Here is a 20,010-nt window from a genome sequence, read left to right on the forward strand (position 1 = left end):
GAAAGACAGACTGAAGACATAGGCAGCCACCTGTGCTAATTATCCATCTAGCATGCCCCGAATACCGTAGGTGGGTAGGAAGTGTAGTCCGTCAACTGAGACACATAGCTTGTGGATCTTTGCAAAACTGCTACAGTAGGTGTATCTTTTTTATTTGAAAGATTATTTCTTGCTGATGTGAAAGGAGAAAGGGGCATATCAGCATATGTTTGGAAAACGATGAATAATATTTCTAAACGCTAAAACACAGTCGGAAATCTAGTTCACATGGAGCAAGCCGTGAAAACCCCAGGTACGGAAAAGGGTTTGAGAGCTACACTACAGGCTTTCTTTAATATGAATACATTAGTGAGCATGTCTAAAAGAAGGTGCTCTTCAGTAGTTGTACACCAACACTAGATCCTTGTGCAGGTGCACACAGTGCTCATGTTCACTGAATCTGGCGCTTAGCTGAAAGCAGTGCTTGACTTGGGCCAGAGCAACATACCGGCACTTCAAATGTCTGGGGAATTGCGTACTGGCTCTTCTATAAAAGTAGTTTATCGCCGGCCCAGATTAACAGAGACAAAAATGCTTGATCAAAGCAGAATCTGCACTGAATAGCAATGCAGTGGGCATTCATTTCCTGATTCCGCCTTGTTCAAGTTTATTTGCCACTGGTCTGTGAATCTGTGTGTGACAGTAGGCTGCTTGAGATTGCGCAGACTGAAAATACACCAGCCTGAAAGCGCTGTTCCAAGTTGAAAAATGAGGGTTTGAAAGGTCGTCGAAATTTGTTGAATAACTTTTGCTAATGTAATTAATGAAAGCATACTTAAATATGATCAATAATTTAAAAAATCTACATGTCAGCCATGATCTTAATGACCCTTCAGCGCGTGTCTGTGCGTACCAGTGCGAGTGGACTGTTGCCAGAGAGAGCGAGCGCGACATTTCAGCAGCAGGTATAAAATAAACAGACTAACTGGGTAGTCAACTGTTACAAACTATGTTTTGAATTATCTGGCTAGCTAACTAAGCATTACAGTCCTAGTCACCTTTCCACCTGCACTGTTGATAGCCTAAATAAATCTGCACTATTGGAAAGCTGGGATTCCCCCTCTATTAAACAGTAGCCATGTAATTGGACAAAGTAAAAAATATTATATTAAAAAGAAAAAAAGCCAGACAAATCTTGCTGTGCATAGATCTCCCCTGAAACAGTAATATTTGAGTCTTATATATAAACATGCCCAGTTAGATACCTTGCTTAGAAGTAGCCATTTGAGGCGGCAAGTAGACTAGTGGTTAGAGAATTGGACTGGCAAGGTAAAAATGTGGTTCTGCCCCTGAACAAGGCAGTTTTTTTTATTTTATTTTACCTTTATTTAACTAGGCAAGTCAGTTAATAACAAATTCTTATTTTCAATGACGGCCTAGGAACAGTGGGTTAACTGCCTGTTCAGGGGCAGAACGACAGATTTGTACCTTGTCAGCTCGGGGGTTTGAACTTGCAACCTTCCGGTTACTAGTCCAACACTAACCACTAGGCTACCCTGCCGCCCCACTGTTCCTAGGTCCTAAAATAAGAATTTGTTCTCAACTGACTAGCCTTGTTAAGTTAAAATAAAAATGTCATCCCTGATTCATTTAATGCACAAATCATTTTATAAAGACAGAAGAATTTGGCTGTAATTTTGGGTAGCAACTAGGTGTCCAGGCTTTTGTTCATGCCCTGATCTAACCACATTGTTGCCTAAACAGTGGCTGCTCAACAGGACCTTGATGAAGGAGACTTGTGTGTTTCTGTGCTGGATCAAAAGCAAAGCCTGCACACCCAAGAGTCCTCCAGATGGAGGGTTGACTACATTTTGATAGCATGTGACTAACAGTGCAGTTCTACTGTGTGTGTGTGTATGTGTGTGTGGGGGGAGCGCTAAGTGCCTTGTTCAAGGGCACAACGGCAGGAGATAGTTGGCCTACATGGGTTCAGACATAGCAGCATTCCAGTGTCAATAACGCCTACTTGTTCATGTAGGCTACAATAACAGTCATGAACATGTTAAACGTCACGGGAAATGTGTATAAACCCTTAAGTGAATAATCAGAGGACTCTATAGCATATCGTAATTTGTGAATATCGTTGAAAAGTCGAACGGACCAATTTGGAGAAAGACAGCCCCCGCACTTATTTAATCCCAAATCAAGCACAGACTGAAAGCTAGTTTCAAGAACCTAGGCTGAAAGTCGCGGATCACGATGTATAATTTTCAAATGACCTTTATCATAATCGCAATCTCCCTGCAACTTTTAGTTTTCGGACGTTGGAGGATCCAGTGCGATTGATGGTAGCCGATTTTCGGACGATATGAACAGCGGAACATTTCAGGGAATACGTGTTGAATTATGCATTAAACGAGCAATAGAAACATTAAGTCCATATGTTAAGCGAGGACTTTCATATTTCACCTTACTGGCAAGTTGATCAACTCGCCGCCAGGCAATCAAACACCACATATTTCGCTAGCGAATTATGCTAGCTATCTAAAAACGAAGCTAGCTTCAGAAGAACGTGGAGAAACGATGCATTTAACGCAACAGTTTGATAACCTATTCATTATTAAGTAATCCAACTAACGTTGTAAATGCATAACTATTAGACGGAGTGTCTTAACACATTTTAATAATAACATTAGTTAGCTAAATACCTAGCTAGCATGTTAGCTATCTTTCGTGCTTAACTAGTCAGGCATGATGTAGACTGTAGTTACCCATCAAGTGAGCGACGACAAAATGGTAGCTAACTAGCGTTCAGTGGCATTTCAGTTTGCTGGAATCCATCAAATTGTGACTTTTTATGCAAGCGACACGCTGTTGTGTGTTGGTTAAAAATATCAAGGGCAAAGCAAAATCTTCCAAACAACAGAGGCCGTTTGGTGTTGAATGTAGATGATGGCTAACGTTAGCTAGCTCAGTTGGCTAGCTATTGGACATAACGCGCGCTACCTCTCCATAACCCTCTTGCGTAACATTAACTTACCGTTTAAAATGTTCGACAATTTTCTCCTCTCGAACATGTTCGGGTAAATTTCCCACCCAAAGGTGTCTGGTTTCCCGAACCATACTGTACGTTACTTTCCCCCTTCATACATATGCTCTAGCACGTTTTAATCCCCGCTGGTCGGGAAATCCGCCTTACAAAATGAACGACGAGTGAGTCCGTGTAAAAATGATCTTGGCCTAGCTCCGTCCCAATCCATCCGAATGTGTGTGTATTCTCCAGAGATAGGGTGCGAGCTGCGCGCTTCCCTGTGACGACGGCTTCGTTTCTCATGACTTGCGCGCTCCCAAGATCATGCGACAGCTACTCAAGGCTAGAGGGTATACGGTTTATGTCAACTTGATTTCTTAACTTGTTTTTTGTTGTTGTTGCATTTAAGATAACCCTAACCCGTTTCCTAACCTTAACCTAATTATCATAACCTGGTACTTTTATTCTCCTAATCTGCTGCGTAAATTATCCTAACCTTCCTGGAAAAGTACATTCTGGTCAATTTTGACATAAACTGTATACCGTCTAAACAAAAGTCGAAGCAGTCCTATTTTGTATTTTTTAGGGGTCCTTAAAAGGCAGCAGCAGCTCTTCCTGGGGTCCAAACACATTAATGAACTTACATCACGCATAAAACAAACTATAAAACAGTTCTTCATGTAACATTATTACACCACTACGTATCTACAATACAAAATGTATTAAACCACCATACAACAATTTTACAATGTAGGGTGTGTGTCTATTCTATATAGTACTGTGCACCGCCCAGATTCTGTTCTTGACTTGGGGACTGTGAAGAAACCTCTGATGGCATGTTTTGTGGGGTATGCATGGGTGTCCGAGCTGTGTGCGAGTAGTTTAGACAGACACCTCTGTGCATTCAGCATGTCAACACTTCTTACAAAAACAAGGAGTGATGAAGTCAATCTCTCCTCCACTTTGAGCCATGAGAGATTTACATGCATATTATTAATGTTAGTTCTCCTTGTACATTTAAGGGCCAGCCATGCTGCCCTGTTCTGAGCCAATTGTAATTTTCCGAGGTCCCTCAAATCAAATCAAATTTTATTGGCCACATACACATGGTTAGCAGATGTTAATGCGAGCAAGCGAAATGCTTGTGCTTCTAGTTCCGACAGTGCAGTAATATCTAACAAGTAAACTAATAATTCCCCAACAACTACCTAATACACGCAAATCTAAAGGGATGGAAAATAATATGTACATATAAATATATGGATGAGCGGCATAGGCAAGATGCAATAGATGGTAATGAGATGAGTCATGTAAGATATGCTAACATTATTAAAGTGGCATTGTTTAAAGTGACTAGTGATTCATTTATTACAGTGGCCAGTGATATGAGTCTCTATGTAGGCAGCAGCCTCTCTGAGTTAGTGATTGCTATTTAGCAGTCTGATGGCCTTGAGATAGAATCTGTTATTCAGTCTCTCGGTCCCAGCTTTAATGCACATGTACTGACCTCGCCTTCTGGATGGTAGTGGGGGTGAACAGGCAGTGGCTCGGGTGGTTGATGTCCTTGATGATCTTTTTGGCCTTCCTGTGACATCGGTGCTGTAGGTGTCTTGGAGGGCAGGTAGTTTGCCCCCGGTGATGCGTTGTGCAGACCACACCACCATCTGGAGAACCTTGCAGTTGAAAGCTGTGCAGTTCCCGTACCAGGCGGTGGTACAGCCCGACAGGATGCTCTCGATTGTGCATCTGTAAAAGTTTGTCAAAGTTTTAGATGACATGCCAAATTTCTTCAGCCTCCTTGAGGTTGAAGAGGCGCTGTTGCGCCTTCTTCACCACACTGTCTGTGTGGGTGGACAATTTCAGTTTGTGATGTGTATGCTGAGGAACTTAAAACTTCCCCCCTTCTCCACTACTGTCCCTTCGATGTGAATAGGGGGGGTGCACCCTCTGCTGTTTCTTGAAGTCCATGATCATCTCCATGGTTTTGTTGACGTTGAGTGAGAGGTTGTTTTCCTGACACCACACTCCGAGTGCCCTCAACTCCTCCCTGTAGGCTGTCTCATCTTTGTTGGTAATCAAGCCCACTACTGTTGTGTCGTCTGCAAACTTGATGATTGAGTTGGAGGCGTGCATGGCCACGCAGTCATGGGTGAACAGGGAGTACAGAAGGGGGCTGAGCATGCACTCGTGTGGGGCCCCAGTGTTGAGGGTCAGTGAAGTGGAGATGTTGAATACCTAGGATAGGATAAAGTAATCCCTCTCACCCCCCCCCCCCCTTAAAAGATTTAGATGCACTACTGTTCCACTGGATGTCATAAGGTGAATGCACCAATTTGTAAGTCGCTCTGGATAAGAGCGTCTGCTAAATGACTTAAATGTAATGTAAATGTTGTTCCCTACCTTCACCACCAGGGGTGGCCCGTCAGAAAGTACAGGACCCAATTGCACAGCCCTTGTTAGTGGGCTGCAACGGTGGCACTGTATTTTCCTCAAAGCGGGCAAAGAAGGTGTTTAGTTTGTCTGGAAGCACCTGACTACACAACTGAACAGTAGTCCAGGTATGACAAAACTAGGACCTGTAGGACCTGCCTTGTTGATAGTGTTGTTAAGAAGGCAAAGCAGCGCTTTATTATGGACAGAGTTAGTTACTGTTCTATCAATATGTTTTGACCATGACGGTTTTACAACCCAGGGTTACTCCGAGCAGTTTAGTTTTGCTCAATTTCCCCATGATTAATTACAAGGTTTAGTTTGACGTTTAGGGTTTAGTGAATGATTTGTCCCAAATACAATGCTTTTAGTTTCTGAAATATTTAGGACTAACATATTCTTTGCCACCCTTTCTGAAACTAACTGCAGCTCTTTGTTAAGTGTTTTGGTGATTTCACTCGCTGTGGTAGCTGACGTGTAGTGTTGAGTCATGTGCATTCATAGACACACTGGCTTTAGCCAGTGGAACACACGTTTTTCCAGCAGCAAACTATGACGGTAATGTTAAAAGCCACACTGAATTCTAACAAAACAGCTCCCAGAATATTTTTTCTGCCAATTATCAGTCATTTGTGTAAGTGCCGTGCTTGTTGAATGTCGTTCCCTATAGGCGTGCTGAAAGTCTGTTGTCAATTTGTTTACAGTAAAATAGCATTGTAACTGGTTGAACACAATTGTTTCCAAAAGTTTGGTAAGGGTTGGTAACAGGCTAATTGGTCAGCTATTTCAGACAGTAAAGGGGGCTTTACTATACTTGGGTAACGGAATGACTTTTGCTTTCCTCCAGGCCTGAGGGCAGACACTTTCTATTAGGCTTAGATTGAATATATGGCAAATAGGAGTGGCAATATTGTCCCCTATTATTATCAGTAATTTTACATCCAAGTTGTCAGACCCCGGTGGCTTGTTATTGTTGATAGACAATCCTTTTTTCACCTCTTCCACACTCACTTTACAGAATTCAAAATGAAAATGCTTGTCTTTTATAATTTTATCAGTTTTATTTGGATGTGTTGTGTCAGAGTTCGTTGGTGGCATGTCATGCCTAAATTTGTTAATCTTGCCAATGAAAACATCATTAAAGTAATTGGGAATGTCAGTGGGTTTTGTGATGAATGAGCCATCTGATTCAATAAATGATGGAGCTGTTTGCATTTTTGCCAAAAATTGTATTTAAAGAGATCCAAAGCTTGTTATAATTCTTTATATAATTTCTTTGTTTCATAGTATAATTTATTCTTCTTTTTATTCAGTTTAGTTACATGATTTCTCAATTTGCAGTGTGTGTGTGTTTGCTAATTGGTTGTACAGCCAGACTTATTTGCCATTCCTTTTGCCTCATCCCTCTAAACCATAACATTTTTCAATGCCTCATCAATCCACAGTGATTTAACAATTTGTAGTTATTTTTTTAACGGGTGCATACTTATTAGTAACTGGAATAAGCAATTTCATAAATGTGTCAATTGCAGTCTGGTTGTTCCTCATTACACACCACAGACAAACAAATACTATTTACACCATCAACATAGGAATCACTACAAAACCTATTGTATGACCTCTTATACACTTTGCATTATCAAACACATCTATGCAGCCTCTGAGGTTTTAATGAATGGAGAAGCCATTTGGTTAGTATGTTGCCTGAGGTGATCCGTGATTCTCCCAAAATGGCTTATTCCAAGGCAACCCTGTGCTGAGAAGGCAAATGATGATGGCACACTTTGCCTGCATGTATTATGTACGTGCATTGACAGGACACACGTAATTCTTCCTAAATCAAAGAGCCTATTTGCATCATGGCTTTGTTGAGTATTCTGTTCTAAAGGGTGTCGATTACGCAAGTCATTGACCACAGCATCTTGGCGGGCCAAACTCATTTGCGAAGGTTTTAATGGCACGTCGACTGTGCTCTGAAATTGCATAACACCATGTCCACCCCCATCATGGTTTATTAGAACTGTACAGCCTCTGGTTTAATTCCTCTTGCATAGGTCATTTTCCTTGTATATATCCTACAACTTATATGTTTCTTTACTTAGTTAATGTTCACTGTGTTCCTTGAGTAAATGATGCATGCAAGCCATACATAGAACATGCCTGTCTCAAAAAAGATTGACAACGTGGAGAGAGCAAGGGAAGCAACAAATAAATAAATAAAATGAAGCACAATACTATATAATATATTAGTTTATTTTCTCATATGAAAGGATATATTGAGAATGAACATACAGCACTGAGCACTACATAATATTCAAAGAATGCATACGACAAAATACTTGAAAATGTATGTTGAATAAATATCTTTGGTGCATTTACTAGTGTGGGTTAAAAATAAAAAAAAGAGTGCAAAAGTATCAATTATGAAAGAAGTATAGGAGGCAATTGATAAACATGTCTTGCTACGTAAACAATAATTGCAAATCATTTCTAAATGCTGTGTGATGAATAAAGTTTGTTACATTCGAAGTCCAACGACTTATTCCCATGATGCAGAACTAGGAAGGCTCGTCTTCTATCCCAGTTTCATCGATATTTCTCCTTTACAATCCAATCAGGACCTACTCCGTTGACTTTCAGCCTGTCTCTCCATATGCTACATTGCACAGTTGGAGCGTCCCACCCTGGTTCCTGGGCCTGTATTCATAAAGGGTCTCAGAGTAGGAATGCTGATCTAGGATCAGGTCTGCCCTTTCCATTCAATCTTATTCATTACGATCTAAAAGGCAAAACTGATTCTAGACCGTGGCTGCTTTTCTGAGACGCTTTATGAATACGGGCAGAGTTTGGTAATTTCTAAATGTAATTAGTTTGGTTACAGTTACTAGTTAGTTACCTGTCCAAAATTGCAATCAGTAACATAACTTTTGGATTACCCAAACTCAGTAATGTAATCATATTACTTTTGGATTACTTTCCCCTTACGAGGCATTAAAGGAGACAAAAAGGATCCATCAAACATTTGATGTGTCATCATAGTGGTCTCTGAGGTGGAGCACACTTAAAATGTACACCTTTTTCCAACGCTGAATTAAATGTCATTGAGAAAACAAAAAGGTGTCATCCTTTCGCAAACATTCTTCCTAAATTTAAAAGTAAAGTTTTTTTTTGTAATCAGATACATGTAATCAGTTACTCCCAAACCCTGAATACGGGGGGCCCTGGTTCTGAGTTCAGTATTAGAGCTGGGCAGACTGAACCATGGTCAGGTGACAAGACTTACACAGCACCCTCTCATCCAGTGGATGGCAGCCATGGTCGTTTGGCTCTGGGGAGAGCTGGGTACTGCAGACCTGAACACAGGGTGTATAAAAGGGAAAAGGTTGTGAGATGCAGATGCCACAGCCAAAGTTTCCTCTGGGAAAAATTAAGTTATTCTATTCTAACGTTATTCTATTCTTGCTGTACTGAACTGATTGTGAAGAAACCAATCCCCAGTAATTATTCAGCTGATTGAGATCGGCATGCAAATGTAGCGAACACATATCACACTAACATATAAAGAGCCTTTCTCTTGTTCGTGTCCTGTACCTCACAGCGATAGCAGTCCTCGTGGAAGGAGCGTCCCAGGCACTCCACGGTGAAGCTGTCCGTGCCATCCTCTCTTGGAATGATCAGCTGCTGGCAGGCACTACACTGGGGAGCGTATTTCCTTCAACAAACAAATCAGACAAGAGGACCTCATTTCATTATTATGTATTCATGATGAATTATTTTCAATTACAACATCAAGCCCATTTAGTAGCTCTCATCCTCAGGTAATCAGGATACACGAGTGTGTCGGGAACAGAAGACGGAGATTTGTGTCGTAATGCGTTTGTTTACCTGTAGTAATCCTGGAGGCAATACACTTCCCCAACCTCTCCCTGAGCGAATCTCTGCTCTCCAATTGGTTGGCTGCACGTCGCACAGATAAAGCAAGGCGGGTGGTAAGCTCTTTCCAGTGCACGGATAACATGGTCTTTGATAACTTCCCCACATGCCCAGCAAAGTTCCAAACTGGCCTGCAGGAAAGAGAGTAGTTTATCATCATCATCTTCATCCTCATCTGAAGTCAATCTCTATAACATGTACTGTTCCTCCCCAGGAGGTTGTTTATACCTGGTAACAGTCCTCACAGAGTGGTATTCCTGCCTTATTGTAGTACAGTTTACCAGCCAGAGGGATATGGCACTGTCTGCACTGGAAGCAACTGGCGTGGTATGTCCTGTTCAGAGCCTCTATGGCAGTTTCACTCAGAGCCACAGGCTTACGGCAGAAGCCACACACCTCTACGAAGCACACATTCACATATCAAGCAGGGTAAAATTACACATTGAGTCTTGAGGGTGCGTAATGTCAAAATCTCTCACAATTGTGTGTGTGTGTGTGTGTGTGGGGAGAGGATTATTTAATATTTCAATTGTTATGTGGTGTCCTTGATTTGATATGGGGTTAATTCGAGCCCTGATATCTTAACGGTGAATTGTGAAAAGTTACATACCCAGGTGACATTTCTTTAAGGTCACAGACACAGTTTCACCTTACCCTTGCTCTCCACCATCTGTAGCTGTTCCTGGGATGGTTCCTTCTGTTCCCCCCCACTAGATGGTGTTCTTTGCTCTGGCGGTCTATTCACTGCAAAGTTCTGTGGGTAAAAAAAAGGGGGATTAAGTCAAAGATTCTTCACTTGCGTGACTAATCATTTTGTTTGGCACACAGACACGCTATTCTTCAGCCTTCCTCAACAGTGCCATTTTAAAATAAAGTCAATACACTATTTTCTCTCTGTTTTCTCGGTCTCAAAATTTGAGCATTTTGTAGTTTTTTTTGTCCAAACTTTCTGGATCGAGAGGGATTCAATTCATGGTTACGGAGAAAGGTCTCACACACACACACACACACACACACACAGACAGAGTGTTTTTAGCAAAAATACATAAACTCCCCAGTGCCCCAGAGAAAGGGGAACAACACTCCATGTACCCAATAGTCCTGCTCTCTCCATTCAGGCATCTTTATTGGTTTGTGCTGTTATTGTTTCGACTGAGAGTTGGAGAACAGAATAATGGGGTGACAGGGAGGGTAAAGTTTCCCTGAGAGGGATCAACAGTCCTGTTTCTGAATTTAAAAAAATTTGCGAAAGAAAATGTAGAAGTGCTTTAGAAGCGGGTGCTAATGTGTTTTTGTGCTGTGTCATCCACTGTATCCAAAAGACAGCTGTGTTTCCCCCCCACTAATCTGTACTACAGATGCATCCTTGTTGTCTCCTCAACGGATGTCATATACACGTTAGAGTCTCTGCACACAGCGAATGGCACCTCTCAGTATCATGGCCTGCTAAGACATTATTGAACATTTCAACAGAATGGTCAAGAGATGAGGTCTCGTGAGAAATATATGGGGAACTGTTATATAGTGTTGTCAGAAGAAATCTAAACATGGAGGGCGTTGAACGGCAATAATATAGCCTGGCCCCACATCGGTTTGTACAGCCTTACCAACTTCTACGGTCATCGTGCCAGGGCTAGCAATAACATGGCATGGGATGTAGAATACTAGGGTCAATCTTACCGGTTGTTCAGACACTGTTGGTCTGTCTGGATACACAGGTCGGAGGATGGGAGCAGTTGGCGTCTCCTGTACGGGTGGAGGAGGCAGGAGAGGTGCAAGATCCTCCGTCAGTTCAGCATCCACAGACACAGGAGGAAGGGGAGGTGGAGGAGGGAGCTCTGTGAGGAAAAGAGGTTCCAGTGTAGCAATAATAACACTGCATTCAGCATCACAACCCTGCCGGTCAACGTGCTATTTAAAAATGTACTTTGTTATCATTCATAACAATCCTGTCACGTGTAAATTGTAATATCTAGATTTCTTCACAACAAAATTACAGCTTTTGTAATGAATGTATTGGCTGCTCCTCATTACCCTCAGGACCCTTGTATGCTGCGGTATCTGTCTGCTGCGTGTCTTCCAGACCCAGGGTGAGGTTAGGGGTCACTGGGCTGGGTGGAGGTCTGGGTTTTGAGGGTCTGGCCAGGGAAGGTGTGGAACTCTGGTCCCCATTCTGTGCACTGCCCTGGGACTCAGACAGAGTCCTCTCTTGCCTATGTATGGAACCATGCTGCGTGTCACAGACACTGGGCTTACGGGTGCTGCTGTCCTCTGGGCTAACCCGCATGGCTGCATGTGGCATGTCATTGGCGGTGGCGCTGTGTGTGCGCGTGTGTTGGTGCTGAGTGACGGTGGCTCTGTAAGGGGACGTCAGCGTGATGAAGACGGAGGAAACCATCCTCTTCTGCGGAGCAGCCGACGCCATGATGCTGAAACACAGAATGCAACGCACTAACATAAAATCCCACCGTAACTAGCACGTGTGAGGGACAAGCTAGGCATACCGTCGAGACTATTGAACACACTGAGGCCCGATGGTGCTAAATTCCGGTGGGAGGTGTCTTTCGAATGCCTAGTCATCTATGCAGTTTCAACACTCACCCATACATGAACGTACAGAACCGTATGGCTGATCTGTGTCAGGGCACAGAATGTTTAGCCCACCAAAGAAAGAAAGAACTTTGCATTGTCACCTCTTTAACTTCCGTTTCATCAAGGTGTGGCGGTGTACACGCTCTGTCAACTGTGCCAAAATAACTTTTTACACCAGCTGACATAACCTGTAACATTTAAACACCACATACCTGCTTCACTCCCTCACGCAGTATAGTACATGTACACAAACATTTCTAAAATATTCATACATACAGTGAGCTGAACTCATGCATGAAAAACCCTACCTGAACAGTCAAAAATACACGCTCACATGACTACACACACACACACACACTACACACACACACACACTAGCACAAAGCCTCATCCTCTCTGCGGCCTAACTACTTTGAAATGAGACTCCTAATAATGGCCTAAGTGTAACAGTGAAAAACTAAAACCTCATTCCTCTCCGTATCAAATCCGATCTTCTACTGTGCCGTTACGTACCTGAGTGAAAAATGTGGGCGTCAGCTCTGTATTCTGTCTTTCCCTCTCTGTGTCTCGGCACTCCCGGTCTGCTCCTCTATTGTTACTCCTAAACCGCCACTGAGAGGGCGAGCTCTGGCAGAAAGGACAGCTATCTACAGAAAGCCACTCCTTTTCCTCCTGCACCTCCCTCCCTCTCTCTCCCCTCCTCCTTCCTTTCCCGCTGAATGACAACAACACTTTCCCAACCGTAAAAGGTGAACAGTTAATCACCAACAAAGTGCAGTAAAAAGCATGACACATTCAGACAAGCAGTCTGGCGCACAGGCACACTCACACACGTTGGTAATGCGCACAGCACGTACAGGATCACAGAGTACATGCTGGCCTCCCTCTTTTTTCCTCCCTCTTTATCTTTTGAAATCCAACAGGATGTGACTGTACCTGCCTTTTCCAGCTGCCCTCTTTCTGTAGCTCTCCTCTGCCCGCTCTCTCCTTCTCCGCTTTCTCTCATTGTTCTGTCAGTTTTATTTTCCCTACCTCCCTCATTGAGTCTGCCCCCCCCCCTTCATTTTTCTCTTCCCATCCCCCGCTCAATTCTATCACTCACTCTTGCTCTCTCGTTTAGCCTCAACTAACTATTGGTCTCAAATGCAGTGCTGTAAAATCAACAAAAACGCATGACCTTTTCCCCAATACTGAATGCTGAGGGCTAAAGAAAGTACAAGTCTACTTCTCACTAAAGTTAGATTCAAACCCCTTCCTCAATCAGTGTCTGGATTAATAGCAGCAACAAATGAACAAACACATTACAGTGCAACGAATCATCGCAAAAATGAAACGGTACAGACGGAGAGAAAGAGAGAGATTGCAGGATGTCTGAGAGTTCGAAATCAGCTCTGTTATGGTATGAGCTCTCCTCTCCCGAGTCGGACTTTATCAGCTCTATCAGCAAATGTTTTGCCGTTGAGTGGAGCGTAACCTTGTGGAGCATGCACCCTCATTCCAGCCAGAGGGAAGCTTGTGCAAGAGAAGGGGGAGGCTGAACGTTGAAAGATTCAGAAAAGATAGGGGGCTTGATAATGGAAGGGTGAAACGGAGAAAGGCACAGGCCCAGTGCAGAACTGTGTAAGAGATGATGTGAGAGAGAAATGAGAGAACGGAGTGAGAGGTTAAACTGAGAGAAGTGGCTTGAGAGAGAAGGGGAGCTGCTAGAGGGGGAGCTGGGTCAGGGGTTCTGTGTTGTTCCAATGTCTGAAGAATGGAATGCTGCGCTGCGGTGATGTCACAGCTGCAAGAGGGAGCATGCTCAGTGATGACATCAGCCTCTAAAATCGAGGCCCCCCCTTCTTCAAGAACCCAGAAACCCAGATGCAGAAAAGGGGGAAACTAACAACGCAACTCATATGATTGGGTAAGGGGAGATGGCCATTGTAGGAAAACAGCCCATATTGTTACATCTCTATGAAATAAATGGCTTTTTAGTTGATTCAGTAGAACCCCTTCTACTGAATAAACAAGGCCCTTCCTGTGGCCTATATCTAATACCCGGTTTCAACTCTAATCTGCTTCCATCTGCAACTATTTAAAACCCTAGCCATAGCCCTGGCATCATAAACCAAACACGGTCTCATTTCTCTCTTTCAGGTTAGTCGATAAAGCAAGAAGCATGTCTGTACTTCCTGTTTGACTGCAAGTGGCCCTAGACAAGAGTGTCTGCTAAATGACTAAAATGTAAATGTCCTAGAGTTGTGCAACTGGGTGTGTTGATGACAGGTTTTTAAAAGGACAAGGTACACCCAGTGCAGACAACAGTTACCACACACACACACACCTCTCCCTCTGCTCTTCGACTCAACTTCTATCTTCTACGTCTCCTTTTAATCACCCCCCCCATTTTACCGTCCACTGAACTGCTAAGTCTGTATTCCCCCGCCTTCTCTCACTGTATTGCCATGCTTCTTAAATAATAGAAATGATCACCATAGGTGGGCCTGCAAACAGACAATATACACACACACACACCTGTTCCATTTTGAATGGTCTGGACATCTGGTAAAGCTAAATAGCATACAATACCTAGCTACGCCACAAATCTACTGCAACGTTATATAATAACATAAGTCACGTAGCCAGGGACCAAACTGTATATCTGTGGCTCTAGCAACCACACCCTTGTCACTATGGTAATAGACTGGTTAATAATTCAGGAGAAGATAAGAGTAAACAAACATCAGTCCCCTTGTGTAAGCAAGGTTAGGTCTCCCTTCACAGGTCCAAACGAGGTTATAAAACAGCAAACATTCATGTTGATATGATTTATGACGGAAACGGTGTGTACATGACAACATCATTTATTTTTATTTTTGAACCTTTAACTAAGCAAGTCAGTTAAGAAACAATTCTTATTTACAATGATGGCCTACCCCAGCCAAACCCGGACGACACTGGGCCAATTGTGCACCGCCCTAAGGGACTCCCAATCACAGCCGTTTGTGATACAGCCTGGAATCGAACCAGGGTGTCTGTAGTGACACTTCTGGCACTGAGATGCAGTGCTTTAGACCGCTGCGCCACATCAAAGCTTAACATGTCTATGTAAATGGGGACAGTATTGGATTTCAACAGTATCACTGAGTGAGACAGGCCAGTAGATGGCTGTATTTGAGGTAAAAGTTTTTTGTCTGAGGTAGAGTTAAACAGTGACTGGTCTGTGTTGTGGTATTCTGCAGCCTGATAGTCTTTCTGTGTGTCGCTGTCTGATGACAGGCTTCTGGAATGCCGGACAGATCTGCTTGTGAATGTCTTCTGCTCCTTCCTAAAGAACAATAGAAGCTGTCATGAGGGAAGTGAACACTATTATCGTGCAATCACAACAGTCAGTGCCATAAAATATGTTAAACTGACATCATTTGATGTTGTACAGGAAGAACCTTTCCCCTGTTTTAGAAGTATTACATGTTCTCCTTAGTCCCTAAACATCCTCGCTCCGTGAGAGAAGCAGAAATGAAAGAGAACTTAACTGATGCCAACTATACTAGATTATTGATGCATTCATTATTTTGATTTCTGACATTTTTCTTGTGAGCACCGCTGTATTTAGTCTTCTGCGACAAAGTTGAGAGACGAGAAGCTGCATGTATAGACAAACAATGAACAAAAATATAAATGCAACATGTAAAGTGTTGGTCCCATGTTTCATGCGCTGAAATAAATGACGACAGACATTTTCCATACGCACAAAAAGATTTCTCAAAAATGTTGTGCACAAATTTGTTTACATATCTGTTAGTGAGCATTTCTCCTTTCCCAAGATAATCCATCCACCTGACACGTGTGACATATCAATAAGCTGATTAAACAGCATGGTCTTTACACAGGTGCACCTTGTGCTGGGGACAATAAAAGTCCACTCAAAAATGTTGTCAACAATGCCACAGATGTCTCAAGTTGAGGGAGCGTGCAGTTGGCATACTGACTGCAGGACTGTCCACCAGAACTGTTGCCAAAAAACGTTTGTTAATTTCTCTACCATAAGCTGCCTCCAATGTTGTTTTAGAGAATTTGTCAGTACGTCCAACCGGCCTCAATCGCAGACCATGTGTATGGCGTCGTGTGGGCGAGCGGTTTGCTGATGTCAATGTTGTGAACAGTTCCCCATGGTGGCGGGGGGCTTGTGGTATTGGCAGGCATAAGATACGGACAACAAACACAATTGCATTTTTTTCAATGGCAATTTGAATGCACAAAAATACTGTTACATGATCCTAAGGTATCTGTGACCAACAGATCCATATCTGTATTCCCAGTCATGTGAAATCCATAGATTAGGGCCTAATTTATTCATTTAAATTAACTGATTTCCTCATGAACTGTAGCTAAGTAAAATCAATGAAATAGTTGCATGTTGTGTTTATATTTTTGGTCAGTATAATTAGACAAGTTGACTAACAAATAGCCGACCCAATGTCAGAAATTATAAGCATAAAAATATCTAAGCTTAAAACTATAGTTTTCACACAGCCCTATGAAGAAATGTGTTGCCGTCCCTGCAGAGAGAGGGTGAAAAAAAACCTGAAAGACCAACAGAGCAACAGAGAGAGCTAGATGTGTTCAAGCTGTGGGGCACACTGACCTGGGGCAGAACTTGGGGAGTACCTGGGAGGGCAGCAGGCAGACAGCCTCCCCCCAGGAAGGTGACGAGGATGAGGAGCATGTCAGTCCAGCGGCCTACCCATACACAGGGCCACCGTGTGCAGTAGGGCCTCACTACCTGGGCAGCCATACTGCTCCTCTGTGGAGGACAATAGAGAAGTTCAATTAACAAACGTGATTCTACTAGGGTCATGTTCAGTAGGGTACACTGGAGCAAAACATTGACTGAAAATGAAAATCTGTGTTCTTATTGACCAAATTGAGGTCATACCTCCCGTCATTTCACTCAGTTTTTAAATGTTTTCTCCTGACTGAACAAGACCCTGATCTTTACGTTTCTAAGAGGCGATTCTATTTGTGGTGCTACTGCTCTCAGTTGACTGATTGAACTAATTCTTTGATTGAATGGTAATCAAGTTCTGATTGATCCATCCCCTTGGACACAGACCACCAACAGGGTGTAGCACATGTTAAGCGTCGTCCAGAACTTCAGAGACTCCCCTCTGACTGGACGTGGTGGTGCACTGTGGCGAGACCGGGCCGAAGGCCAGGACCACGGCTCTCCACAGCAAGGAGAGCGGACGGAGGACAGGAGGGTGACGCAGAACGAAAAGTAGCATTCAAAGCTGTGACGGGTGTAGAGCCTAGAGACATGGCTCCAGAGAAGTTGGCAGTGACCCGCCAGCAGCCAACGGAGGCCAGGAGGCTGAGACAGCAGTGTAGAGCCCCCTCTTGGAGAAAGTGGAGACTGCAGCCCAGAGCACAGCCCAGGGAGAACCAACACTGGACCAGCATCAGCCGGGTGCTGCCTGGGAGGACATCCTGGAGACAGAGGGATACAGTAACGAATGGATTAAGGAATAAATGGAAGAATGAAGGACACCCAACACAACACTAAAATAACACTAGTGTGTGCAAGCGATAACTAGAACAATACATTGGACGATAATTCCTCCGATATTCAATAAATAGTATGAAAGGGAATCTCGTGCTTATCTCGTGCTTATCTGAACATGTGCGGCTTTCTCATGATGCATCACTGTCACAATGTAAGAAATCCTCATTGAAGTACATTTCTTGGACAATTTCTCTTTTGGATGGCAATGTATGAAAATTCAGTATGGACAAATTACACCATTTCTCCGCTGTAAAACAGTATACCAACAAGTTGTCCCCCCCCCAAAAAAAAGAAGGAATGGCGAGCGGTTTGCTGATGTCAACGTTGTGAACAGTGCCCCATGGTGGCAGTGGGGTTATGTTATGGGCAAACATAAGCTACAGACAATGAACACAATTGTGTTTTATTAATGGCAATTTGAATGCACAGAGATCATGTGTATTCATCACCTCATGTTGGTGAGTATGCAGGCCACGGAAGAACTGAACACGGAACAACATTCCACAGACCACAATCAACAGCCTGATCAACTCTATGCGAAGGAGATGTGTCAACAGATGCATATCTGTATTCCCAGTCATGTGAAATCCATACATCAGGGCCTAAATTATTTCTTTCAATTCACTGATTTCCTTATATAAACTGTAACTCAGTAAAATCTTTTAAATTGTTGCATGTTGCGTTTATATATTTAGAGCGTGTGGACCGAGCAGACATTTAACAAAAAAGCCACACAAGAAGCACAAACAACATAGAGCACTCTGCTCCCAACTCCTCTCCTAATGTACCAAAACAAAAACAGTGGATTATTTCATCATACATATATTGAAGAAAGGCTGCCACTTAAGTACTGTGATCGGTTTGTGTTACTTAAAACATTTAATTATTTAATTAACATTCTTCCATATTTTTTCACAGCTCGCGACTGTGCTTCCCTTTGTAGTCTGTAATAGTTTGCAAGCCCTGCCACATAAGACAAGCATCGGAGCCGGTGTAGTATGATTCAATCTTAGCCCTGTATTGCCGCTTTGCCTGTTTGATGGTTCGTCGCAGGGCATAGCAGGATTTCTTGTAAGCTCCGGGTTAGAGTCCCACACCTTGAAAGCTGCAGCTCTACCCTTTAGCTCGGTGCGAATGTTGCCTGTAATCCATGGCTTCTGGTTGGGGTATGTACGTACAGTCTCTGTTGGGACGACATCCTCGATGCACTTATTGATAAAGCCAGTGACTGATGTGGTGTACTCCTCAATGCCACAAGGTAAAAATATGTTGTTCTACCCCTGAACAAGGCACTTAACCCACTGTTCCCTGGTAGGCCATCATTGTAAATAAGAATTTGTTCTTAATTGACTTGCCTGACTCAACATTTAATATTTGCTCTAATGTAGACATATAGTAAGCTTTTTTGACAATAATTTGGACAAGTAAAAATAATAGTATCTCACCTGGATGCTTGATTGAGTAACTGAACTCTCATAAGATTATGGAGCGCTGAGATTACACATGTACCAACTAGACCTGAGGAACACACATGCTCACAAGTTACTGTCCTCTTCACCATAATCAATCAAGTTCCTCACCATTATTGTATCAGTACCACCATAATTTAATGACTTTGATATCAAGCAATTAAAGCAATATTTTTCTTGTGGCTAACGTTAGCTAGGTGGCTAATGCTAATGTGATAGGTTCTTGGACCATGATAGCCCCGTCGATGTGAATGGGGGAGTGCTCTGCCCTCCTTTTCCTGTAATCCACGATCAGCTCCTTTGTCTTACTGACGTTGAGGGAGAGGTTGTTGTCCTGACACCACACTGCCAGGTCTCTGACCTTCTCCCTATAGGCTGTCTCATCGTCGTCAATTATCAGGCATACTACCGTCGTGTTGTCGGCACACTTAATAATGGTGTTGGAGTCGTGTGTGGCCATGCAATTGTGGGTGAACAGGGAGTACAGGAGGCGACTAAGCATGCACCCCTGAGGGGCCCCCGTGTGGAGGGTCAGCGTAATGGATGTGTTGTTGCCTTCCCTCAACACCTGGGGCGGCCCGACAGGATGTCCAGGATCCAGTTGCAGAGGGAGGTGTTTAATCCCAGAGTCCTTTTTTTGTGCAAACGTTCTTACTTTTTAACTCTGCATTGTTGGGAAAGGGCTCATAAGTAAGCATTTCATGGTAAAGAATGGCATTCTATTTGTCTGTCTACCACAAACTGACATGCACAGTGTGTGCAGTATCCAGTTTGAGGGAGACATTTTCCTGTTTTTTTCTGACTCACACTATCACCACAAGTATTTGTTTATTATCTCATGCTAGAAATTTCTATCCCAAAATGTAGAGTGATATTGTCATTGATTAAATAGGCAGTGAGAAGACCAAGTAGGGTGAATTAATATCCTTTCCTATTCAACACGACACCCTTCTGTTAATTGTCATGTTGCCTTCATTTTCACCGTATTGATCACTTGTGTGTCCTCTCCATGTTGGCGTTTCAATGGTCGT

General features: G+C 43.1%; 2 protein-coding genes across 10 annotated transcripts in view; both read right to left on the minus strand.

Annotated features, from left to right (window-relative positions):
• Positions 1-3,281, minus strand: part of LOC115142900 (msx2-interacting protein-like) — a 31,457-nt gene extending 28,176 nt beyond the window's left edge. For 5 of the 6 annotated variants that reach the window (XM_065001686.1, XM_029682728.2, XM_029682730.2 and 2 more), the window contains exon 1: positions 3,020-3,280. In XM_065001686.1, the coding sequence (XP_064857758.1) occupies positions 3,020-3,102 (83 nt within the window). In that variant the 5' untranslated portion in view covers positions 3,103-3,280. Of the gene's footprint in view, positions 1-3,019 lie in introns of all 6 variants that reach the window. The other variant, XM_029682731.2, reaches the window with a different exon arrangement.
• Positions 3,282-7,672: 4,391 nt separating this feature from the next.
• Positions 7,673-12,990, minus strand: fblim1 (filamin binding LIM protein 1). 4 transcript variants are annotated; one of them, XM_029682737.2, is made up of 8 exons: positions 12,906-12,990; positions 11,408-11,802; positions 11,054-11,211; positions 10,028-10,127; positions 9,602-9,771; positions 9,326-9,504; positions 9,032-9,152; positions 7,673-8,793 (listed from the first exon to the last, which is right to left on the minus strand). In XM_029682737.2, exons 2-8 carry the CDS (start codon positions 11,796-11,798, stop codon positions 8,680-8,682), a joined length of 1,233 nt encoding a protein of 410 aa, XP_029538597.1. In that variant the 5' UTR covers positions 11,799-11,802; positions 12,906-12,990; the 3' UTR covers positions 7,673-8,679. The 4 variants fall into 4 exon arrangements, with proteins under 4 accessions (XP_029538597.1, XP_029538596.1, XP_029538595.1 ...); XM_029682736.2 differs by having other exon boundaries at positions 12,902-12,977; XM_029682735.2 differs by lacking the exon at positions 12,906-12,990 and adding an exon at positions 12,479-12,646.
• Between the last annotated feature and the right edge of the window lie 7,020 nt (positions 12,991-20,010).

The sequence above is a fragment of the Oncorhynchus nerka genome, linkage group LG15, assembly GCF_034236695.1.
Source record: "Oncorhynchus nerka isolate Pitt River linkage group LG15, Oner_Uvic_2.0, whole genome shotgun sequence".
NCBI lineage: Eukaryota > Metazoa > Chordata > Actinopteri > Salmoniformes > Salmonidae > Oncorhynchus > Oncorhynchus nerka.